This window comes from Brassica rapa, chromosome A06, assembly GCF_000309985.2.
Source record: "Brassica rapa cultivar Chiifu-401-42 chromosome A06, CAAS_Brap_v3.01, whole genome shotgun sequence".
Taxonomy (NCBI): domain Eukaryota; kingdom Viridiplantae; phylum Streptophyta; class Magnoliopsida; order Brassicales; family Brassicaceae; genus Brassica; species Brassica rapa.
The window spans coordinates 9,906,424-9,932,511 of record NC_024800.2 but is presented as its reverse complement, the minus strand read 5'-3'; the positions used below and the strand labels follow the sequence as shown (position 1 = coordinate 9,932,511).

General features: G+C 33.3%; 3 protein-coding genes across 3 annotated transcripts; 2 read left to right on the top strand and 1 right to left on the bottom strand.

The window, feature by feature from the left end:
• Positions 1 to 877: 877 nt before the first annotated feature.
• LOC103873080 (probable pectinesterase/pectinesterase inhibitor 34) lies at positions 878 to 4,735 on the top strand. Its single transcript, XM_009151508.3, has 3 exons — positions 878 to 1,914; positions 2,075 to 2,211; positions 3,852 to 4,735. Exons 1-3 carry the CDS (start codon positions 935 to 937, stop codon positions 4,547 to 4,549), a joined length of 1,815 nt encoding a protein of 604 aa, XP_009149756.1. The 5' UTR covers positions 878 to 934; the 3' UTR covers positions 4,550 to 4,735.
• A 2,262-nt stretch (positions 4,736 to 6,997) lies between these two features.
• On the top strand, positions 6,998 to 15,423 carry LOC103873077 (pentatricopeptide repeat-containing protein At3g49240, mitochondrial-like). Its single transcript, XM_033272941.1, has one exon. It carries the CDS (start codon positions 13,436 to 13,438, stop codon positions 15,224 to 15,226), a length of 1,791 nt encoding a protein of 596 aa, XP_033128832.1. The 5' UTR covers positions 6,998 to 13,435; the 3' UTR covers positions 15,227 to 15,423.
• Positions 15,424 to 15,530: 107 nt separating this feature from the next.
• On the bottom strand, positions 15,531 to 17,969 carry LOC103873078 (protein DEFECTIVE IN MERISTEM SILENCING 3). The gene is made up of 7 exons (XM_009151507.3): positions 17,734 to 17,969; positions 17,265 to 17,502; positions 16,969 to 17,194; positions 16,697 to 16,888; positions 16,304 to 16,624; positions 16,001 to 16,226; positions 15,531 to 15,836 (listed from the first exon to the last, which is right to left on the bottom strand). Exons 1-7 carry the CDS (start codon positions 17,752 to 17,754, stop codon positions 15,816 to 15,818), a joined length of 1,245 nt encoding a protein of 414 aa, XP_009149755.1. The 5' UTR covers positions 17,755 to 17,969; the 3' UTR covers positions 15,531 to 15,815.
• Between the last annotated feature and the right edge of the window lie 8,119 nt (positions 17,970 to 26,088).

The following is a 26,088-nucleotide window of genomic DNA, read 5'->3' as shown; positions in this document are numbered from 1 at the left end:
TTTTGTTATTATTTTATCAATTTGATGTGGGTTCGATTATTTTATATCCAGTTCAAGTGTTTTTCTTAATTTTTTTTTTAAAATTTTGCCTTTTATTTCAGATTCATCTTAAACCAAACTGATATGATTCGAATGATAACAATTACTTTATAGGTTTTAAATGTATTACAATTTAGAACCGAACATAAAGTGTGTTATTATCCGAAGCCAATCTATATTTATAAAATATTAGAATGAGATCTAAGAAAATGAATTCGAAAATCTAAAAATCTAATATTCTTAATTTGAACCCAAATGCTCATGCCTAAATTTAACTTTGGTTGGTAGGTGCCAGCTCAAGCTCTTTAAATAGGCACACATTGCACACATCTAATGTAATCAATTTCAATATTTATTTGTACATGTTTCACAATGAATTACTACACGTTTCGAGCCAAAATAATTGAGCGTGGTATTTATAACCAATTATTTTCCTACCAACACTATTTTGATGTGTACGTTTTTGTAGGAAGATAATAAGATGAATCGTCTGTAAAATTTTAAAAAGAGTTCTTTCATTAACAAACGAAGAATAACACAAGCAATTGAAACTGGAACACAAGAAAATAAATAAAGAAACTTTGTTGTTATTTTGTAATATTCTAAAAATGTGACAGGTTTTGTTGTTTTCAATTGATCTTTTTAACTCATGTCGACCAGTAACAAAAGGCTCACTAACAAACGATGATTAACACAAGCAATTAAAACTCGAACACAATAAAAATAAATAAAGCAGTTATATTCTTATGCTAAATGAATGAATAAATGACGCGTGTCCCACCAATAATCACCACCACTCTCTCGTTAATACACTTCTCTCACTCACTACTCATATATATACGCACTTACGTCCTTTGGAATGTAAAATCACAAAAGAGACTAGAACGAGAACAAAATGGGCTACGAAAGGCTCGGACCGTCGAAATCAAGTGGTTCGGTCGCAACCACCACAACAGCTCCGTCTCCGAACCTAAGCCAAGTCTCCACGACATCACAACCGGATAATACTAGTCCGAGAAGAAAGAAGCTTCTTGTCTCATCACTCGTCGTAGCTTTCGCACTTATCCTCGCCGCCGCAATTTTCGCCGGAGTCCGATCACAAGTCAAATCTTCCCAACAGGTTCCAGGCCTAGCTCGAAAACCAAGCCAAGCAATCTCGAAAGCTTGCGCGTTGACTCGCTTCCCCGAGTTATGCGTTGACTCACTCATGGACTTCCCCGGCTCACTCGCCGCCTCCTCCCCAAAAGATCTGATTCACGTGACGGTGAACATGACGCTCCACCACTTCAGTCAAGCACTCTACTCCTCTTCCTCCTTCTCCTTCCTCGACATGCCGCCACGTGTCCGCTCCGCCTACGAGTCTTGTGTCGAGCTGCTAGACGATTCCGTCGACGCGCTCACACGCGCTCTCTCCTCCGTGGTCTCCGTCTCCGGCGGCCAGACGAAGCCGCAAGACGTGATGACGTGGCTGAGCTCGGCTCTGACGAACCATGACACGTGTACGGAAGGATTCGACGGCGTCGGCGACGGCGGAGTGAAGGATCAGATGACGGATGCGCTGAAGAATCTCTCGGAGCTGGTCAGCAACTGTTTGGCGATATTCGCGGCGAGCGGTGGCGGCGACGATTTCGCCGGAGTGCCGATACAGAACAGGAGGCTTTTGGAAGTAGGAGGAGGAGGAGACAGGAACATGAAGTTCCCGAGATGGACCAAGAGAAGAGAGCGGGAACTACTGGAAATGCCGGTGTCTCAGATACAAGCTGATATCATCGTCTCCAAAGACGGCAACGGCACGTGTAAAACTATATCGGAAGCTATCAAGAAAGCTCCTCAGCACAGCACTCGCCGGACTATTATCTATGTTAAAGCCGGGAGGTAAATTTACGGTTTTACCCCTCACACATCTCGTTTTGTTTTTCTCGATTTTTGTTTTTTTGTTTTTTAACTGTTACGTCCGTGAATATAACGAAAGTAACCTCTCGGGTTAATCATTGCGTTATATCTCAGTGAATCTTTTGTGTTTTATTTTGGGAAGGTACGAAGAGAAGAACCTAAAGGTCGGTAGAAAAAAAATTAATTTGATGTTCGTTGGAGATGGGAAGGGTAAAACTGTCATCTCAGGAGGGAAGAGTATTTTTGACAACATTACCACTTTCCACACGGCGTCGTTTGGTAAGATTTGTTCCATCCCCTTGCTGGACCTTTTTACTTACCATACCTTTTTCACTTTTTGGAAATAATAGTACGATAATGATAGATTATAAGTAAAAGAACACGTAAATCCAACATTATTATTACAATTAAACAAATTTCAAAGAACTAAACTAAAAGGTCTTTCTAGCGTCGTAATTAAAATAATTAAAAGATCCTTTTTGTGGTAATTACAGAACAAAGTCTTGAAAAAGCTCACCGAAGGTCAACATTTATGATTATATAATGTATCTCGTTTTCTCATTGATTTAATAATATTGATAGAGATGAAATATGTAGTATATTTTTGACCGAATATAAGTGTATAAACAAGTTGGGAAGGAAAAGATGTATTCTAAGGAAAGTTCTTGGAATCAGATACTGTGAGGGGGCCATAAGCTAGCTGTATGGATTTAGCATTGATAGGTTTAGAGTGTCCGACAGATTCTCTTAAAAGTCAGAGTCGTTTACAAAAACTAGTTGTCTTTTACCACTTGTGTTTTATTCCTCATATGTATGAGAAAACTCTTATGGACCACAAAAGATTAAAGAAAGCTAATTTTAAGTAAAAGTCGTAAATAGTAAATTTAACTATTTTAGTTAAATAGTAAAATTAACTTTGATCTGAGCTTTTAATGCTATGTAGTTATATCACTGTTTTTTGGACTGAATTTTCAATATGATTAGGATCGAGTTCGATTAGGTAACACACTTGCACTGAATCGAACATCCTATGTGGTGCTGCGCTTATCTAACCAAACTCACATGCATATTGTTGTGGTCTTAATGTGCATTAAATGCATTTTACACTACTCAATTCATAAAACACTACCAAAGGCGTATCTAGAGATGGATGTTATGGGGGGGAGGGGGGGGGGGGGGGGGGGGAGGGGGGCATTATCAAAATTATTTAAGGAACCGACCGGGACATGAAAAACACTATCAAAATTTTACATGGAATTTTTAAAAATTATCCGGGGCATCTGCTCCATCCTTTGACCATGTGGCTCCGCCACTATTTACACTACTATACACTACTCAAATCATAAAACATTCTTTGGTAAGACAAGATTTAAATACATTACAGACTGCAGTGATTACACTCATGACTAATCTAATAGTCATTTATATATCACACATCCAAGTATGCACGTCACTACATCAGGAAATGCACGTTCCACATATGATAATATGCATATAAATTCATAGAGATATGCACACTTATATTTATACATACACTTCTAGAAGGATAAACACCTTCACATGTACCGTATCTTAAAGTTGGAGGTAGGCCGCTCAATTACTGACCCACATATTTGTATATATACATAACATGCATGATGGGAGACAGAGAAGAGTTGCATTAATTTATATATATAGTTGGATGTGGGTCATGGCTAATATTGTGGTTGGACGCGTTAGAGACCACTAGACATTTCCAAATAGTAGTAGTTAGATAAAAATACAATTTAAGTTTGTCTGACTGCATTTGCTGCATTTATATCTAGACATTAAACACTTAATGATGATGAGTTAACTTAATTACGTTGGTTTCTTACGGGTTATTAAAATTACAGAGTTACAGTATTAAACACAAAATATTTGCTTGTTTGTTATTTTAGCCGCAACGGGAGCTGGGTTTATTGCAAGGGACATTACATTTCAAAATTGGGCTGGTCCAGAAAAGCACCAAGCGGTGGCCCTTCGCGTTGGAGCTGACCATGCGGTGATCTACCGGTGCAGTATAATCGGTTACCAAGACACACTTTATGTCCATTCAAACCGTCAGTTCTTCCGCGAATGCGATATCTACGGCACAGTTGATTTCATCTTCGGTAATGCAGCTGTAGTACTACAAAACTGTAGCATCTATGCACGCAAACCTATGGCTCTTCAGAAAAATACAATCACAGCTCAAAACCGAAAAGACCCGAACCAAAACACCGGAATATCAATACATGCCTCTAGAGTTTTGGCAACACCTGATCTCCAAGCGACCAATGGTACTACCCAGACGTATCTAGGCCGGCCATGGAAGCTATACTCTAGAACGGTTTACATGTTATCGTACATAGGTAATCATGTACACACGAGAGGCTGGCTTGAGTGGAACACTACATTTGCTTTAGATACTCTGTACTACGGTGAGTATTTGAACACGGGACCAGGGTCTAACATTTCACAACGGGTGAATTGGCCAGGGTATCGGGTCATCAATTCAACGGCTGAGGCAAACCGGTTTACAGTGTCGGAATTTATATATGGTTCGTCGTGGTTGCCTTCAACCGGGGTTTCGTTCTTGGCCGGATTAAACCTTTAGCTAGAGAAAAATAAAGTGATTTTCTTTCCGATGCATTGTTTCATTCTTACGTCCCATATAATAATGGACATATATGAATAATCCTCTTTATATATAAATTAACTTTTTAATTGTATGATATTCCGGATATATGTTATTCAACAAGTGACTCGGCGATAATTATATCTGCCATATCCTTTTCGATTATACAGATTTGCAATTCGGTGCGATGAAAAGTAAACGATGAGTGACCCATTGTTGATTTTACATAATTTTTGAATGAGATATACAGTTTATTTTGCCATTTAAAAACAAATATAAAGTCGAACAACACTTTTTCAACCGATTGAATGTTTTTAGAGCTGTAACGAATAATCAAACATGCATTGTTTACAAAATAACAGAAATGTGACGGTAACTATCCTGACGGAGACGAACCAAGGTCATGGCCCACGACCGTCACCGACTATGGGATCCACAATGTTTGGGAACTTTGGTTCCAATTAGTCCAGGTCCGATTCACTCAGTAGTCAGCAATAATAATGGCAAACACCACAGTGTTCTCTTACGTTATAGTACATGATAATTCAATTTAAACTGAAAAGGAATTTATATTACAAAGATTACCTAATCAATGTAGCCTACTGTTTCAGTGTTTTGGTTGCTCCACGTGAAGAAATGAATAAATTAGACACTTAATAGTGAAATAAAATAAAATAAAAGTCGCCAAACTATAGTTTTTTCGTTTTCGTTACATCATCATCCGCCGAACTATATTCATGGGTGGAAATGAGTGTATATGATTATTTTACAACCGTCCTATTGTCTCCAATCAATTATTATCATGTGATATGTAGGTGTTTACCAGATAAAAACATGACGCCAGCACAAGCTTAACGGGCAGATTTATTGTACAAAAATGGTAATCCGCATGCTACTGTTAGCTGTTTCTACGTAGCTGGTTTTGAATGCGATTTTCTCTAAAATTCAGGAAATTTTGGCAAAAAAATTGAATAATAATTTTACTGACCAATACAGTTTTATTTGACAATGCGGTACCCAATAAAATCATTACAGTGCGCTAGGCAAAATTTGAACATTAATTTTTTCACAATACAAGTAATATGATCATCATTCAAATTTTGTTATATATTTTGTTTAGGATCAATTATACTTGCACAACTTTTTCTACAGCCACCAATTCAGGATCTAGTAACTAATCTGCTAATATTAATATTTCATTTCAACTCTCATTTCAACTCACCAATTATGTTTCAATACATATTCATTTCAACTTCTCTGAAAGGTTTCTTTGGTGTAGCATGTGCAGTTAACTTACAGACGTAAGAGTATCTACTTAAATATAAAACATTTTTTGTCAAATAGAAAGTATAAAACAATAACTTAACAAAGTTAAGAATGAGTAAATGAAAATCCTCTATATATTAAGACTCGAGCATTGGTTAAATGACAACTTTGATGATCATGCTTACGTGTCAAGCTGACAGCACTCCTCAGTCTTTTTTAATTGGACCAATTGGACCGATCTTACTATCCCCTATATATTATTTGAGAAGCATTACAACATTTTTTTTGTAGCCACATGTCATCACTAGAATGATTCTTAGAATCCTTAGAGAATATGTTGGACCATTTAAATATATAATAAGCTTTTTAGTAAACCACAATAAATACATTATTAATGTGATTCATTATTTCCTTAAATAAGATTACGGAATTGCCTAATGTGGCTAAAGTATATATGACAATTAATGATTTTGAATAATAAAGATTTGATAAAAATAAGTGTGTATTATAATTATATTTGTTTAATTTTAAGCTATTAAAATAAATTAAACAATCATAGTAACCATATAATAAAAATTAAAAAAATTATTTATATATTATATTTTGAATTTTAAAAAACAAGTATAAATTATTAAAACTGTTAAAAGTTTCACATTCAAATTTTGTAGTCTATGATTTAAAACTTTTGTTATGACATAATACAAATAATTGAAAAATAATATAAGTTGAAAGTCTCATTTAATAAGTATCAAAAATAAAAGATATATAAATATATGTATCATTTTAAATTAAATCATATGTCATATAAAAATACATAAATATCGTAATTTTGAAATTTACTTTGAACATTTTTTTGATAAAAATTTGAAAAAATATTGACAACTTAATTTTTTAAAATGTTATAAATTACTTAAACCATTATTTCCACGGTGAAAATTTTGTTATCACTAATGTAGACTTTTTGCTTTAACAGATACAAATGATAAAAAAAATATGAACAAAAAGCATCATCTAATAAATATTAATATTCACATATACCATATATATGTTATTATCATTTAAATTTAATTATACATCATATCAAATAGAAAAAATATTTTTTCGATTTATTAAATTTATTTATATGTTCGCACCAATTTAATTATATAAGTAGTAGATAATGACTTTTTATTTATTCAATATATATTTATTATTTCATAATATGCTATTCAATATATATTTATTATTTCATAATATGCTATAAACATATAATATATAAAATAATTTATATATATAATGTTCATCCCGCGCAAGGCGCAGATCTTAACCTAGTGATTATTAAAAGAGTGACATTAAATAGACCACTCAATACTTTACTATAAATCACCAACTTCGAATATGGAAATAAATAAATATTAAACTTTTTCCTTTGATGTTTAGTCATTTAATGTATTAAAATGATAAACATGATTATTTTTATGAAAAAGAAAACTGAAAAATAAATTTGAAGATGGAGAAATTCCTGTAAATTTTATATATTTGTATATATAATGTTACAGAATAGTTTGAGCAAAATTTAGTTGCATAACCTGTTTTTCTCCTTCTTTTCAATTTGCCAACAGAGAATGATTTCGATTCTCTCCATTGAAGATCTGAAAGAGAATGTATGATTTTAGTTTAGCCCATCTAAATTTATTTTAGGCTTAACATAGATTTTTAAAATCTATAAAATTGGCTAAATAAAATTGAATGTGAATTCTATTATGTTTTTATAAACGTAAAGTCAATTATGATGAGGTAAAAAAAATAAACACAGTTTTTTAAACAACTACCACCTTTAAAAAAACAACAAGAAACATTATTTAATATTTTGTGATCTTTCTATTCTTTATTAAATTTGAAACATATTCTTATACGTAGAGAAAAAAATTGCAAATACATAATTCATTTTAAATATCAAGTATGTTAGTATTTTAGGTATTTCATCTCGGGTTATCACCTAGTAGAAAATATAGGGTCCAAATGATGACATCGAGAATTAAGGGAAATAGTCAATTCCTACTCATTCCTTAAAGTTTACACCATTATGTAATTTTTGCTGCGTTTTATTTCTTGCCATTCTTTGAATTTTAAGAAACTATAGAAGAAAAACATTCATTATCAAAATTGATATGGAACCGAAAGAATAAATATTCATTTTCATTTTTTTTTATTTTGATCCTATTTATTTCTTTTTTGCTCATTAATATTCCTATTTTAATGGTCGCCAGTTAGAGCTAAGAGCAACACATAAATAGTTAAAATGAAAGCGTTACTTTGAGCGCAACCAGTACTGCAAAAATCATGTGTGTATCTACGTTGTTCAAAACTGATGATATGATTGCATCCTTAGTCATTTCTAGGATAAAGACTACTGAAATCAAGATGATTATGCGATAGTTAGTATTCACAGAACCATTATGTCGGGTTACTGTGAAATACTCTGACCAAAGCAAGGATAAGATCCAAATAAACGATGTGATATGTAGTTAGTATGTACAAAGAGTATCAACTTATGATTAAGAGCTACGAAATCATACTAGCATCAATTCAATCTATCAATTAAGAATAATTAAATGAAATAAGAAAGTACTCCATAAGAGAAGTGCATCAGTAGTTATTAGTTAAGATGAAGCATTACTTGGAAGTTGGAACTTGCTTCTTAGAGACCTTAAACAACAATCGAGAGAAAACAATAGTCGAGAGGGAGACTGAAGTTTGTATCTCATCGTACCAATAACAAACATCGCCATATACGTCCTATGAGAATATTAATCGAAATCCAATATTTCTGTTCTTACAAAATCATGATTTTTAATAAATTGTTAAATAATAGTAAATTCAAAGTGACAAATACCAAATAGATATTCTGTTTGGTCTTGTCTTATAATGGGTCTTCAAAGGCTCGACGGTTTCTCCTTGGGTTAAGGATCATGTGTGGTTCAACAGGTTACTTCATTGCTTCAAGCAGAAGCCTTAGCAGCTCCTTCAGCTCTCCTCGACGCCAAGAAACTTGGTTTCTTCAAAATATGTATCAAATCTGATTGTCAAGTACTTCTTGTCAAAGCAACCTCTTCAAGCTCCATCCGACTAATCTCTACAAAATCACCCAGGACATTAAAGCTCTTTTTTTTTGTCAGGACATTAGGCTCTATCCTCTTTTTCAGCTCTTTATTTTTTGTCTTTATTGCAAGGAACTTCAACCCTTTAGCAGACTTCATTGCTTTTAGCAGACTTCATTGCTAAAGAAATTCTTTGTTAGGCTTGGGCATTCGGGTCGGGTCTTGTTGGGTCCTGATCTTTCGGATCATAGATATTTGGATCCAATAGGGTAGTCAGAATTTGTCAGTTCAGATTTAGTTGGAGTCATGTCAGATCCGGGTCGGTTTGGTTCTTAAATATTTGGGTTCAATAAATAATTAGAATTTGTCGGTTTGAATTCGATTCGGGTTTTGTCAGATCCGGATTGGTTGGAGGATTAAAATGCATTTAATCCTAAATATTTTTTTAGAATTTTCATATAAATATCCATATATTAGTTATTTTGTGGGATAATTACTAGTGCTTTAATGTGGTACTAGATTTTGATCCGCGCTTTAAAAGCGCGGGATAATTTTTATTAAATTATTTTAATAGAAATTTTAACTTCAAATATATATATATAAAGTTATTAATTTAAAGTGTATTAAAATGTTGGGCATTTACCTATATCCGAATCTGAACCTGAGCCCGATCGGAAAAGTCCTAACTGAAATTCGAATCGAAGTAGCAAAATATCCGCGGATATTGAATTAAAAGAGATTGAATATCCAAACCGAACATGTAATATCCAAGCTCAAACGGATTTCTGAAAGTAACAGAGCATATGTATATTTAACCTTGTATTTTTAGTTTACTTCTCTTATTTTATTCAAAAAAATTATATTAATTATGTAAATGGCTAAAAATCATATAATATACATATAATTGCGGACAAAGTGATTTGCTATTCATTTAAAATGCATGTTAAGCTTCTTGTTACATTCATTAACAAAAGTTGCATTCAAATTATCAAAAAAAAAAACTAAATTAGTATTTTTCTATTTTCAAAATTTTGTTGCATTGATAAACGTTCAACCTATTAAAATTTTAAATAATCAGCTAAGTTACCTGTAAAATTTTAAGTATAAGCAGTAAGAGTGATGAATAATTTGATTATTTTTTTCAAAATCTAAAATATTCAGAACCCAATCCAAAATAACTGAACCCAAATTAAAAATACCCGAACCAATATCTAAAAATACCTAAACAGATTCTAAACGCCTATACCGAAGTACCCTAAAATCCAAAATACTCAATCAGAACTCAAACGGGTATCCAAACGCCCATGCCTAAAAACATTATGGTCCCTCATATACTATTTTAATTAAAATAATTGAAATTAGTTAAAATTTTAATTTAATTTTTATAACTTTCAAGTTTAACTTTTTATCTTAAATTTATGAATAAATATGCAATTTTATTTTGTGATGTATATCGTTTATGTTTGTAGAAAATAATTTTAAATATAACTGCCAAACTGTATTTATATTTCTAGGTCTTAGCCCGTATGACTGAAACCGTTATAATATTCTTTTTAAATATATATATATATATATATATATATTTGATACTATTAAATTAATTTATATTTTTAATATTATAAAACTGAATATGATGATATATTTTCACCTTTTTTGCACTGCTCTATTTTATAATAAATTTATTATAAATTTGATTTGATAGGTTTGTTTAGCCTATTTGTATTTGATTAATATTTTGTTTCTTATTTAATAGAATAATTATAAAATATGCATGCAGATTTGTATGTAGTGGTGATAACTTTCAAAAATTTAATCCAAGAGATCCTACTTGTCTTGCTATGGCGGTGACGTGATTCGATTATAAAATGAAAATCTGCATGCATGTTTTATGTGTTTTAAAATATTTGTAACATAATGACATGTTTGATCATATTAATTTTGTATGTTTTTAAATAACATGAATTTTGGAGATGAAATTTTCGAAAATGAGATATTTTTATTCATAGAAAACTAATTTAAAAATGTTATTAATAATTTTTACTTCTATAAATTAAAGCTTATAACTTTAAGAAACTATTAAATTTATAATATATTAGTCTTATTTTTCATTAAAAATATATGTTCATATATCATTATTATTCATTAACTAATAAATACTAATATCATTATATATCTTATATTAACTAATAACTTTTTTAATTTAATGAGATTAAATTGCTTATAATGTGCTGTTATCGGATGCTATTAATACTCACTTTTTAGAAGAAAAAAAGTCAAAAAATTGGTTATAATGTATTTTTATAATTTACGGTTTGATCAAATGATTATCTTATGAGTAATGGGGGCAGTGAAATGTTATCTAGTAATTTTTATTTCTTCTTAACCCATTTGTATTTTTTTTTACGTCAAACGGCTGATATATTATTCAAACTTGAAGTGGTCTAGGGAATCAGATCGGAATAGAAAAACCAATTATTTTAGATTATTACAAAATTTATGGATTCAATTAATTCTGGGCCATAAAATCTTTCGAAATATTTCAAAATGCCTAAAAGGTCTAATAATAAAAACTTCTGAAAGTTAGTGTCTCGGATTTTTTTAATATAAATCACATTTGATAAGGTTAATGCATTTTCATAATCATATCTCATAAATTTAAGATTTGTTAACATATATATGAACATAGAAAATCCCAAAAACAATTGATAGTTAAGATTTTACAAACAAATATTTTTGTTTGCAAAATATTTTTTTTGTTTCCTTTTACTATTCACATTTTCTATATAATTATAATTTGAAGGAAATAAATTTACATAATCAAATGTGTGGCGATTTATTGGGATTGTTGTTAAAACTGGTGGAGAAAAATTCTATCACATATTTAATTTCTAAATTATTTCTTTTGTGGATATATTAAGAATATATTCTAAAATAATAACTTATGAACAAATTTGTTAACATAAATATTATAAAAAAATTACACATATATATATGATGCATATTTTGATGGGGTTGGTATATATTTAATGTTTCAAGAACATTAAATATGGTTTAAGAGGCATTTTACTTACCCAGTTTTAGTGGTTATCGACAATATAAAAAACTGAATGGTTTTGATTTTTTTGTATAGAAAACTGAATGGTTTTTATTTTATTGTTATGATTCTCGATTTTCAAAGTGATATCTCACTCTGTGGTTCGTATTAACTGTATTCAAAATATGTTCTATGCTATGCAAACTAACTTTAATAAATTGTTATGATACAGATACGCAAAACTAAAGTATAGCTAACCTGTCCGTAATGTACTAACCTGTCCCTTTTAGCCTTCTCCTCGACTTCTCGCCGTCCTCAACAGAATCCTCACATGAGAATAAGAAAAATAAGACCAAACCCGCCTCTGAAAGATCTCTAAACTTCACCTCAACCAATTCACCTCACCTCACCTCACCATGGTCGTAAAAGAAGAGCAAAGGGAGAGCGAGTGAGCCAAAACACCACACCAAACTCGATCTATGATGGTTAAGATATGCTTTAGTGATTTGATTGAAAAGGATAGAGAAATAAGGTAATATTGTTGGAGAGGAGAACCTTTTTATCGATGAAAGAGAGAGATAATAGGGCAAATATATATTTTGTTGGAATAAAAGGGAAAACAGAATTTAATAAAAATCATAGCTTTAAAATATTTCAGTGGCATGGCTCTGTAAATACTGTTGAAACCGGAGGACACCTCAAAAAAGGGCCTTCTGTTTTAATAGTATTGATGGTGGTATTTTAATATGAGTTTGAAATGTTAAACTTGGTCAATAGAAGCATATATTATAAATAAGTCATGCTACTATCTTGAATCAGCAATTGAACGAGTTATAATATAACCATGACCCATCGTTTTCGGGTCTAAAACCAACTAAAACGGGTTATAAACCTGTTATTAATCAGAATAATAACGCTTAACTAGATTAAGTTAAGTTTTGGAAAAACTACATTATATGAATCTGTAATGCTGATGACAAAAAAAAAAAACTAGAGTAAGTTTCGTGTACTCCATAGGATCTTAGGTGCGGTCTAAGAGACCAGCGGATCCTCTACTCCAAGACCCAATAGAGTAAAATGACATTATTTTTCGATCTTTTCGAGGTGGTTCCGGTTCAGGTTTCGGGTCTGGAAAATGCACATACATGCCTATTCTTTTTAATGCTTCATTCACAAACTAGATTTGAGCTTTATTAATATATTTGATTAAAAAAAAAAACGTGATGGAAGTATATATTTTTGAATAAATGTTTTAATTTATACAAATCCGTGAAATAATCCATCGCTCCAAAAGTCGAGGTTCTGGCCTAAACAAAAGCCACAAGCCCAAATCTCACGTTAAAATGCCATACCGATCTTTTCTCTATTCCCACGCAAAAAACATACTTATATCCAAGTTATCAAACAAAACTTCATCATTTCCAAACCTAAACCCTTCTAAAAAACCCTAACAAGAAACCTTCACAAGGATCATTTTCAACAACAATGTCGTTTGCTAAAGCCTTCTTTTTCAACCACCTGCAAACACTCTCAAGAGCCTCCCGCCCTCGCCTCCCGCCCTCGTTTTCCCCCGTCCGGCACATGTCTTTTGCGACGCAGGAAGAAGCCGCCGCGGAACGTCGCCGTCGCAAGCGTCGTCTCTCCCTGGAACCATCTCTCAACCCCTTGAACAGATCCCCCCAACAACAACAACCTCATATCACTAGACCGATCCAAAACCCTAACATCCCGAAACTCCCGGAGTCCTTATCCGCTCTCACCGGAAAACGCCTCCATCTCCACAACCACATCTTGAAACTAATCCACGAGAACGACCTAGAAGAAGCCGCTCTCTACACACGTCACTCCGTGTACTCAAACTGCCGCCCCACGATCTTCACCGTGAACGCCGTTTTAACAGCGCAGCTCCGTCAATCCAAGTACGAAGCGTTTCTGCAGTTACACGGATTCATCAACCAAGCTGGCATCGCCGCTAACATCATCACATACAACTTGCTATTCCAAGCTTACCTCGACGTTAAGAAACCAGAACTCGCTTTGGAGCATTACAAGCTCTTTGTAGACAACGCCCCGTTGAATCCTTCCGTTGCCACGTTTAGGATTCTTGTGAAAGGTTTAGTTGATAACGAGAAGGTTGAGAAGGCCATGGAGATTAAGGAGGAGATGGGCGTTAGAGGCTTTATCGCCGACCCTGTTGTTTACAGCTATCTGATGATTGGGTGTGGGAAGGGTTCTGATGGTGGAGGCGTTTTGAACCTTTATGAGGAGTTGAAGGAGAAGCTTGGTGGGTTTGTTGAGGATGGTGTTGTTTATGGGCCTTTGATGAAAGGCTATTTCTTGAAAGAGATGGAGGAAGAAGCTATGGAGTGTTATGAGGAAGTTCTTGGAGAGGAATCAAAGGTGAAGATGAGTGCTGTGGGTTATAACTATGTCCTGGAGGCTTTGAGCGAGAACGGGAAGTTTGACGAGGCTTTGAAGCTGTTTGAGGTTATGAAGAAGGAGCATAAACCGCCGAGGCGTTTGGCTTTGAATTTGGGGAGTTTTAATGTGGTGGTTAATGGGTATTGCGGAGAAGGGAAGTTTGAGGAAGCTATGGAGGTTTTCAGGGGAATGGGTGAGTTTAGGTGTAGTCCTGATACTTTATCGTTCAACAATGTGATGAATCAGATGTGTGGGAATGGATTGTTGGCTGAGGCTGAGAAGCTTTATATTGAAATGGATGAGAAAAATAAGGTGAAGCCTGATGAGTATACTTATGGTTTGTTGATGGATACTTGTTTCAAGGAAGGTAAGATAGACGAAGGAGCTGCTTATTACAAAACGATGGCTGAGTCTAGTCTAAGACCGAACTTGGCGGTGTATAACAGGCTGCAAGATCAGTTGGTTAAATCCGGGAAACTCGACGATGCCAGATCCTTCTTTGTTATGATGGTGAGCAGGCTCAAGATGGACGATGATGCTTACAAGTTCATCATGAGGGCGTTTAGTGAAGCTGGGAGGCTGGACGAGATGCTTAAGATAGTGGCTGTGATGCTGGACGAGGATACGGTTAGAGTGAGTGAAGAGATACAAGAGTTTGTGAAAGAAGAGCTGAGGAAAGAAGGGAGAGAGGATGATCTGCAGAAACTTATGGATGAGAAAGAGAGATTGAAAGCGGAGGCAAAGGCGAGAGAGTTAGAAGCTGAAGAAGCGAAGAAGAGGAGTATATTTAATAACATAGCTTCGATATTGCCTCTTAAACGAGAGGAGGAAAAGAGTGAAGATGATTTGGGATAATATTAACGGTGTTGTTGAAGGAGGAGAAGCAACGGTCATGCTCCGCCGTGCTTGCTGATTGTGGTTTTCTTGAATTTATTGGTCTCTGTTAATATTCATATCATTTTTATGTAATTAGGAATTTATTTGGTTTGGACAATAAGCTATGATTCACCATTTGGTATCATGCCAGGTTCTAGAAAAAGCAATTGTGCAAAGCTTTTGCTTTTGGTTTCAAGCTTTTATTAACACTGTCTGTACCAAAACTGATCCACTTGATGGTCTGTGACTATAGTTTTCTTTGTAACAACCTAGTGCATGTATAAGCAAGCAAACCACTTGTGACAATGTAAACATAAAGCCTTGAAGTTGGATAGCAATCACATATGTACTGTACATGGCTAAGTCAAATCGTAACAAAAATATGACTAGACATGCAGAACCGAAGCTAACCAATCTAAACCAAACCGGTCTACTAAGCCGCTATATGTTTTCCTTTTGTGGTAAAAAAACTAAACTGCAACACACATTCTTGAAGTCAAAATATGTTTCCTTTCGAAGCACAGGCCACCATTACTCACAGCTTCATGCTTCTTTGCTTGCTCTCTTTTCATCTGGGAGAAATCATTTGCTGAAACACCACAACATATAAATACACAGAGAAACTATAAACTGAAACCGAAATGAAGATACAATCTTATACAACTGCAATGATTTATATCAAAGTATGGACTTTGGTTGATTCATCTGCACTATGATAAAGCCAGAAGTGACATCAAGTAGATTCACACTAACCTCATTAGGGCATGAACTCTGAGACAAGCATCTAACAAACTCTTCTTTCTTCTTGCCAAAGTTGTAGAGAGCATGATCACGGAGCACTTGCGCTCGCTTTATGTCCTCCAACGTTTTCTCCTTCGTCCATCTCAGCTCATTCATTTGCCTCTCCGCCTCACTATAATTGCCCGTCGTCTGTGAAGCACTTGGCTTCGCAAATCTCACATTCGCCGCCGCCACATCACTGAAACTTGCATTTGTTACAGAATAGTGAAAAAACAATAAGAACCAAAAGAGGTTATGAAGTTGTCAGAACCATACCGGGAACCAAGTGTGAAGATCCCGGTCTTTCTGATGATTCCTCCATCCAGAGACACTGCACCATCAGTTATGCATGGGAGGGCACTAATCATATCAACCCTCGTTTTGTAAACTTGAAGTTGGGAGAAGAGACTGTAGAACAAGGTCTCACGAAGACCGTATCCATACGCTGTGACACAAAGCAAGTACGCTGGATCTATCTGTATCAAGTTCACAGCATATCCGAGAAAACCAGGAGGGTATTCGCCGTTAGGCAACTTGGGGTTGGGAAGATCAAGCCTTCTCTGTGGATCACCAGCTATGCACTTGCCAACATACGGTCTAAAAATTCACAAAACAAACTCATTAGAACACGATTTGATACAAACATGGTTTTAAAACAAGAACATTTACCTGAGATTTTCTAGACAGATAACATCGAAACGGCCTTCAATGGTTCTGCCAATAGAAGAGGCAAGCCCATGAATGGCACCACTTCTATCAACGTTGCCTTGGTTGTCATATTTTTCTAAAGGCTTAACACTTTTGTAATCCTTGTATACAAGTGCCAACATCGACCGAGTCCCTAAGTAATCCGACAAAACCCTGCAGTTTAAAAATAATCATCACATGAAGGTGTGTACGGTAACAAAAAGGAAAAGAGAGTGAGAAAATTGGAACTAAACTGGCTCAGGTTTTGGTCATTGACTTTCCCAAGTTTGGCTACAACTCCAACTACACCGTTCGTCATATCCAACTGTAAAGCCTCCGAGTAGTGATGAGACTGAACATAACTCAAAACTCCAGCAGCTGAGTTTACTTGCCTAAGGATCTGTTCATTGATATCTTCACCCTGAAGATTGGTGTTTTCAATTGTACAAGTGCCTGACGTATGAAGCTTGCCCATATGAACTGCAAAAACAAAGAGACATTTGTGACCTCTTTCTCTTATATTTACAAGCAGGGGTGAATCATCTCGAACCTTGCAGTTTGAGGATTGATTCATCCAACTTGTTCTTCTGAGACTTGAGAAACTTCAAGTTGTCTTCATGCTCTTTGATCTTGTTACCCATGGCTTCAAGATCAGACTGAAGCCTGTCGGAATTGAACAAAGCAAACTCAGCCTGAGACATCCCTCCTCCGTTCTGTGTTTCTTTTGGATCCAACTGCATCGTCGTTGACGGTCCTTGAACATTGAAAAGGCCGTTCTGAAACGACATCTACAATCTCATGCAAAAAAAAGTTTGATTCAAAAATCCAATTTTTCATAAAACCCTAATCCTCAAATTCGTAAAGCTGAAACCTTTAATAAAAGAAACTAAAGAATGAACAAGAAAATGATTGCATTTAGCCCAATTGTGTAGGCGAAGAAGAACGCTCAAGCCAATGTAGTCGCATGCAACTGAAAGAATCAACATCGACGGAACAAAATTGAAAATTGATGAACTGACCTGTTGACCGGTCGGATGCATAGCTTCCTAAGCTTCGATGTCTAACAGCGGAGAATCTCGGCTTCTTCTATGGACTCTCTCACTGAAGGTTTAACGATTTTGCAGAGAGTTCTTCTTCTTCTGGAAATTAAGGAAAGACAAATATTTCCCCTTTTCTTTTGGCAAGGAACACGTCAGCATGTATTTTTTTTTATTATTCGATTGTATTCTTCTTATGTTTGTAAAAAGATCAGAAGAAACAAGGTCCAGTAAAGTCGTAAAGGCTTATTAAGCCTTAGCAAAATGGAAGGCCCAATAAGCTCCGGAGATGATGAGCGAAACAAACACCAAGGTTCATCTGAACAAGGTGCAACCTCTTTCGAAGGGTATTCAGCATTTTCGGAGAGTCCAGAGAGTTCAATGCTCGCAGATGAAACCAACAAAATAAAGAAATCCCAATTCATTAATATGATGTCAGAAAGAAATAGACCGATTTTACATCACCCTTTAACTATAATTAGCAAAAGCAATGTTTCCTTCTATAATATAGTTGTGAATGAATCGAATTACTTAATCTTTGTTTATTGGTGAACTTTCTCTAGAGGTTGTGAAAGATTTTTCACTAGAAATAGTTTTGTTATTGCTTCGATTTATATTCCCATAAAGTAGATCTTGCTCTAATAGCCTCGAATATCCTAACCATAATTTATCCGCTGATTTTCAACATCATTAAGTTTGGACCTCCACTTAGTATCATCCAAGCTTATTGTACTGCTCCTAAAATGCATATAAGTTCAAGTTACAACAATTGATGTCGGTTAAAAAGATACATCCAAGACTAATAATACGAACTCCACTCTAGGCGAAGCTTTTTGGGACGAAAGCTATTATGTTATAGTCAGGCATTCCCAGCCCACCTAGCAAAACCAGTTATTTCTTGGTCACCTGTGAGCGACTACAATATTGTAAGTTTTGTTTCTTAGTAATGACTAATAAGCGGTTATTAAAATAAAATAATATCTTCTATTTAAAACATAAACAATATGCTACATTTCGAAACCAATTTTGGTTCAAGTTCTACTTTCACTCAGAACATTCCAGATGTTGGCTTCCTTTTATCAGTTTTGAGCTGCCTTCTATTTATAGGCTTCAGAGACATCACTTATTTTCTTCTGCAGTTTTGGACTTTAGCGGTATATATCATGCATTTCTAGAATCTGAATTTTTTGAAGAATGTTTTCACTCTCTCCGAAAGCTGCAACTATCTTCTCAACAATCAATTAACATACCGAAAGCCCAAGTATCATGCTTAGTTTGCTGTCCATGTACAACATGGATTATCATTATGTCATTAATAAAAAAAAAATTACAAGTGATCTACCTTCCAAGTATTTGAAGGAGATGACCATACATAACCAAATTCGAAACGATTGAGAAAAATAATTTGGGCTTTTTCTTTGAAAATTTGTGTGTCCCCATCAACTTTTTCCAAGTAATTTTGACAAGTCCAAACGACAACAGTAAAACCTAATCATCTATCGATAAGAAGGGCCGTTAGTGACTGCAGCTGCTGTTAAAATAAAATTGGGTAGCAAATTTTCCTTCACCAATGTAATTTCCATTGTCGTACATGTGTGGCCCAGCTGTCCTAAGGATAGTTTAGAATAAAAAGGAAAACCAAATTTGATTTCAATGGATGTCTTCTCTTTGTTTGAGCTATCCTCATGGTGTGGCTGTTTGTTATGAGCCTATGCATTTAGAACTGTATAAACCTTATTGATCTCTATTTATTGTTCTCACATGTGTGTTAATTATTGTTTTATAGGTAATTTTGATCTATTTATGTATTAAAATCATGGTGGATTCAAATTTTTAACTGGGTAGAGTATGTTGTGATAAATTGATAGCTAACAAAAATTAATAAATCATACAAGTGAAACACAACTAAAAAAGAAAACTATGACTAAAGATTATGCATTAAAATAGTAATTTACAAACAAATATTTATGATAATATTTTACTACAAATCAACTTTAAGAAGATTCTTCTAGAGTTTGTTTGATTATTCATAATCTTGATGGCTTAAATGAAATATGCTAATGTTGTATGCTAATAATATCTGGAAAAAGTTAACTTAATGTGAAAATGAATAAAATTATAAAATAAAAGACATGAAATAAAAGTCTAAAATCACATTTTAGTATAATTCATTTGAAATTTACTTAAAATTTATGCATTAATAAACTTCACATCTAGAACGTATTTAAAATCTATGGATATAAAATCTTACATTTTTGGGAGAATGACAAGAAAGTCTTGGAAGAAATTTCTGTAAAATAAGATAAAATTATGAGAAATACATATTTCAGTAGATTTCATAACTTAAAATTTATGATTTAGTAGATTTAATTTAAACTCTATTAGTGTTAACTTTTAAGTAGACTTCCAATGAAGTCTACTGATAATTTTTGGATCAAAAAAATGTACATTTAAAATTGTGAAAATAATTTCATATCTCAAAAAACTTTAAAAATAAAAATTTAAGTTGAAATCATCGCAATACAAACATATAAAATTATAACCTATAAATTATTTGAATAAAATTTTCTCAAAAAAATTATTTGAATATAAGCACAAAAATACATATTAAATATATATAGATATAAATATACATTTTCATGAGGATGATATGAAAAATATGGAAGAGAATACCTATAAATATGAGAAAAACATAAGAAAAAATTCAAAATCATATTTTAGTAAACTTCTAATGAAGTTTGCCTAAAATTTGAAGTCTACTAGCCTTAAATTTTAATTAGATTTCATTAGAAATCTAATGTATTGGATAATTTTTAAATATATACATTTAGAAAACGTAAAAAATAGTTTCAAATCTTTAAAAAACAAAATAGAATTTTAAAGCTAAAATAGTAGTAAAAACACAGTCTTAATCAATAATTTTATCTGAATGTAAATGCAAAAATACATATTCAAAATTGATACTTTAAATCTTACATTTTTGGAGGATGAGATGAAAACTATAAATGAAATTATCTACAAAATAAAATACAATTATGAGAAAACATTCTACAAATATTAAAAGTATATTTTACTAAATTTATGATGAAGTCTGCTTAAAATTTATGGTTTAGTAGACTTCATACTAGACTTAACTTTGAAGCATAATTATTAGAAGTCTACATTATCGTAATTTTTCAGCTGTGAAAAATAAGTAAATTTAGAAAATTTGTAAATAACCTTAAATCTAAAAAAAAATCATCAATAGAGATAAGACTGTAAGAAAGTAAACACATGAAGTTCAAATATATAAATTTATTTGAATATAAACACAAAATACACATTTAAAATCTATAGATGTAAATCTTACATTTTGGGTGGAGGAGAAGAAAACATTGAAAGAAAATACATGCATACTAAGATAATGAGGAAAAAAAAACATAAGACAAAAATTAAATAAAAAAATCATATTTTAAGCTTAAAATTTATGGTTTACTAGACTTCATTTGAAATATACGAGCCTTAATTAATTTTAAGCAGACTTCATTAGAAGTTAGTATAATGTATTAGATAATTTTCAGATCTAAAAAATCTGTACATTTTGAAAACTTTAAAACAACTTTAAATCTGAATAAACTTCAAAAATAGAATTTATAAGATAAAATAGTAGCATATTAAACACATAGAGATGGAATCTGTAACTTTATTTAAATATAAACATAAACTACACATTTAAAATCTATAGATCTAAATCTTACATTTTTTAGAAGGGGGGATCAAAACCATGAATTAAAAAACTACAAAAAAAGATAATATTGTAAGAAGACATGAGAAAATGTTAAGAAATTAAACTAAAGTTTTTGTTCACATTCAAAGAAATTAAACTAAAGTTTTTGTTCACATTCGAAAACGCGGCCGCCTAGCCGATTAGTCGTCCGACTAGGCGCTTGGCGGAACCCAACCGCCGCGATTTCATCCAAGTCGCCAGAATTAATCGGAAACCCGGTTAATCTAATAATACCCGACTAGACGCTTAAAAATCGGATTAAAACCGATTACAACCGCGTAAAAATTAAAACTCCTTTGACAAATATTGGGCTCTAAAACAAAAACCCATTCGTCTGAGAGATCATGTGGCTTGGTACTTGTATTTATAAGGCACTTCAAGACTTCTCTTCCTTCTTATGAACCGATGTGGGACAAATACATGTGTTTTCTTAAATTTTTTTTTCAGCCTCGCCCTGATAAAAAAGGGAGAAAGATTCATTGCTTGTGCATCGAACCCGACACATGTTAGAGTATCATATGCGTCCCAAACCACTGGCCTACGATGCTAAGACATTCACCTATCACATATATTTGTATAAATACATTATAAGTATATTAAATTGTATTAAAAACTAGGCCCTGATTAATCCCCGATTTTTTGGTAACTCGCTAGGTCCGGGGTCACCGCCCGACTAGCGCCTAGCATAGTTTCGAACAGGGGATAGAAGTAAGAAAGTTTCATATAGAAAGAGAGCTTTAGATATTTGTACCTCTAGTTTAGAAAGAGTGTGTAATTTAATTTATATAATAAAAAAATTGTAACAAAGTTAAAATTTACGGCATAATAGAATTTTCGAAATCTACTAAATTAAAAATTACGAACTAGACTTCATTGGAAGTCTACTTAGTAGTTTTTCTTTGAAAGTTTATTATGATAATTTAATTAATTTTTTTTTTGTTTTAACAGTTTTAACATATGCTTTGACAATTTTTAATACTAGTTTGAATACTATTATATTAATTTATTCATGCAAAAACTATAATTAATTTAAAATTATTTTAGTTTTTGTAATCTCAAGTTTTACTAAACCACAAACCTCTAAATGCACATATGAACTAAAATTTCTTAATTAATCATTGTCTAAATCTTCTAAGATATACACAAATAGACACCCAAAACTCCTTGTTCACTCATTCATTAGACGTGATACAAGGGATTGGGATACTAACCTTTTGCTAGATTATTTCCACCCTGAGGACATTCCGCTTATCCTCAAACTACGACCAAGCAATACGTGGTCTATGGATGGGTACGCATGGAATTATACAAAGTCGGGTGTTTACTCGGTAAAATCAGGATATAACCGATTACAAGAGACTAAAGTACGAGATGCTGAAGTTCAGATTGTACAACCAAGTATCACTGGTTTACAGAGCCATGTGTGGAGTATCCATGCTCCCGGGAAGATGAGACATTTTATGTGGCAAGCTTTGACAGGATGTATTGCGACGACCGAGAGACTTGCCTATAGACACTTGGGTACCGATAGGAGCTGTCCTAGATGCAGTGACCCTGAGGAAACCATCAACCACCTTCTTTTTGAATGCCCCCCCCCCCCCCGTCCTGCAAATGTGGGCTTTATCGGACTATCCGTCCCTTCCGGGTTACTTCCCGAGTACCTCTGTTTATCAAAACATGAACTTCCTCTTTTGGAAGAAGAAAAACGTGGCCTATATGGAACCACTAATTGAGACCTTCCCATGGATCCTATGGTACATTTGGAAGGCACGCAATGATAAATTTTTCAATGGAAAGGATGTATCACCACTCGACACCCTGCAGCTAGCTTCCATGGAAGCCGAGTGCTGGAGAAAAGAAAATTTACCTGAGGACGGAGAGGAAGCGGATGCACTACCTAATCAGTTGGCTAGCTCGATTCCTCCTTTGGACCTTCAATGTCCGACCTGCCAAATCGATGCGTCATGGATCGATGATGGCACGGTCAGTGGCCTTGGATGGTTCTACAAGGACCAAATGGGAGTCGAAAGGTTTGGACTACAAGGATGCCGGAAAAGCCTATCACCTCTCCATGCAGAGATGGAAGGACTTATATGGGCAATGTCTTGTTTACGAGAGCTACACTGCACTACGATTCATATGGAAACGGATTGGCCGGCTTTTACCTCTGACTGGTAGACATGATTGCAAATCCTACCGACTGGCCGGCTTTTACCTCTGAGTTAGTCTCTTTCCGGCTTCTACAAGTTGGTTTTTCGGAGTTCAGCATCGCCCGCATACCTAGGACTAGGAACTTGCGTGCAGATTCTCTCGCCAAGGAGGCGAGATCTAGTGGTGTTCTTTTTTCCCATATAGATCAGATTCAGCCGGACAGAGCGTCTTTTCGGAGCGTCTCAAGACCGTCTACCACTTGATCTTAGAAGATGGGCGTCGACAAAAAAAAAAAATACACAACTCAACATAAATTTGAGTCAATGAAACAAAATAATCTAAATCTAAAATCTAACCCAAGAAATATATATATTTTTGAACCTATTGTTACAAACCATAAACATTATACAAACATGGTTAGCAAAACCAATTTATATTCTTTCAAATTGTTCAATTGTATTAAATTTAATCTATATATGTCATATTGATTCATATATTAATTATTTATGATAAACTTTAAATTAATTAGTTTTTACATTTTATTAAATTACGGAATAGACTAGAAATCTACTTAGCAGACTTCTTGAGAAGTCTATCTATGTTAAGTGTAAACTTCGGAAAGATATAATCGTAAAAATATTCTTTTAGTTTTTTGTTTGGTTACAATGTAAATGATAGTTTTACTAACTACTTATGTTACTTTTGTACTTGACTGAATATGATAACATTTTAGCATTTATATTGAAAATTTGTATCATGTTTTGCAAATCATCCTAATAAATTTTTGTTTAACTTCCGCATTCGAACTTGAAAGCCAGTAATTCTCTTCAGTTGTCAATACAAATATTCTCTTTTTTTCTACCAGAAAAACAGTCACTTATCTTTTCCTGTCCATGAGATTCAATGATTCATATTATTTTTTACCAACACTGTTACAAAAGTCAAAATGATTACTTGCATAAACAGCAATATATATATATATATATATATATATATATATATATATAAACAGCAATATATATATATATGACATGTACATAAATATTTTACTAAGGATTGTCATATTTAATTAAGCTTGTTATTGCTTATTACAGATCTCATGCCTCTACAGCTTTCGTGATCTCTAGCAATATTTGATGCTTAAAAAGTATTTAGCTACTCGTGTGGATGTATGTGTGGCTCAATGAGTATTGAAATCGAAAGGTGGTCCAACTTGGAGGTGGTGTAGGTTTTGGGCCCGCAAAAAGAAGTTAGGTCGCCGTTATTAAAACAACTGCACATTGTCATATTTTGTTCTTTTTCCATCCTAATTTAGTTTACCTCCAGAAAATAAAAATATTAAAAGCAAAAGCACTTTCATTTGGAGGTTTTCATAATAAATATCTCACAAACTTTTTCAAATTTTAATATAATTAAATGAATTTTTTTAATGTTGATAACCCCATCTAAAAGTATATAAATTAGACACACAAAATAAAAAAGACACTTTTCACTTTTAAATAAAATTTCCAACATTTAAAATTATTTATGAGTTGTTCATCATGAAACTTCCCAATAAATATGTTCTAACAGCGTCATCTGATCTATTATAGTACACTGCAATCTTAAGATTTACTATTCCTGAAAGATTCTGTAGGTTACACACTTACACACGGCCCTAACTCAATTCATTTTAAATAACAATCAGGGTAGACTAATCCTCGTTTCATTTGATACGACCAGTGCCAGCTCTTACCCATGGCAACATGGACATTTGTCATGGATCCATAATTTTTTTTGTGTTGTTTTAAACATCCACTCAATCTATTTAATTATAAAAAAATGCTCATAATTAAATAAACTTAATTTACTTATTAAAAACAAAATAATAAGAAATATGTATTTTCATTATTACTTTTGGGATATTTTTTCTATTTGTTCCGGATCTTTGAATCAAGTTAAAAAATACCGTGAAAAAAATATAAAAAATATTTATAAAAGAGTCCAAATTTTGTATTTCGCCCAGGGATATTCTATCGGTTAAGACGGCACTGGATATGACCATTAGTGACATGAGTTATTTTATAGATATTATACCGGACGAGTAGTCTAAGAGCATCTCCAACCCCACTTTATTTTTTACTCTAAAATAGAGTTTAGAGTAAAAAATGCTCTAATGGTACTCTATTTCTCACTCTATAATAGAGTGAAAAATAGGTTTACTCCAAATATAAAGTAATTTTTTTTTTGTTCATCACTCTATTTTCTATTCTAAAATAAAGTACCATTGGAATAAATTCAAACTATATTATAGAGTTACTCTATTTTAGAGTAAAAAATAGAGTAAACAATTGGAGATGGTTTGAGCTTCAGTTTTGAAACTTTTTTAATCAAATATGGAATTTAGGTCCACAAGTCCACAAATTTGTGAAAAAGTCAAA

Coding starts and splice junctions, on each gene's coding strand:
- LOC103873080 (XM_009151508.3), top strand. CDS start 935: ATGGGCTACGAAAGGCTCGGACCGTCGAAATCAAGTGGTTCGGTCGCA. Junction 1,915..2,074: donor ATCTATGTTAAAGCCGGGAG/GTAAATTTACGG, acceptor TATTTTGGGAAG/GTACGAAGAGAAGAACCTAA. Junction 2,212..3,851: donor TTTCCACACGGCGTCGTTTG/GTAAGATTTGTT, acceptor TTGTTATTTTAG/CCGCAACGGGAGCTGGGTTT.
- LOC103873077 (XM_033272941.1), top strand. CDS start 13,436: ATGTCGTTTGCTAAAGCCTTCTTTTTCAACCACCTGCAAACACTCTCA.
- LOC103873078 (XM_009151507.3), bottom strand. CDS start 17,754: ATGCATCCGACCGGTCAACAG. Junction 17,503..17,733: donor TGCATCCGACCGGTCAACAG/GTCAGTTCATCA, acceptor ATGAGATTGTAG/ATGTCGTTTCAGAACGGCCT. Junction 16,625..16,696: donor ATCTGTCTAGAAAATCTCAG/GTAAATGTTCTT, acceptor GTGAATTTTTAG/ACCGTATGTTGGCAAGTGCA.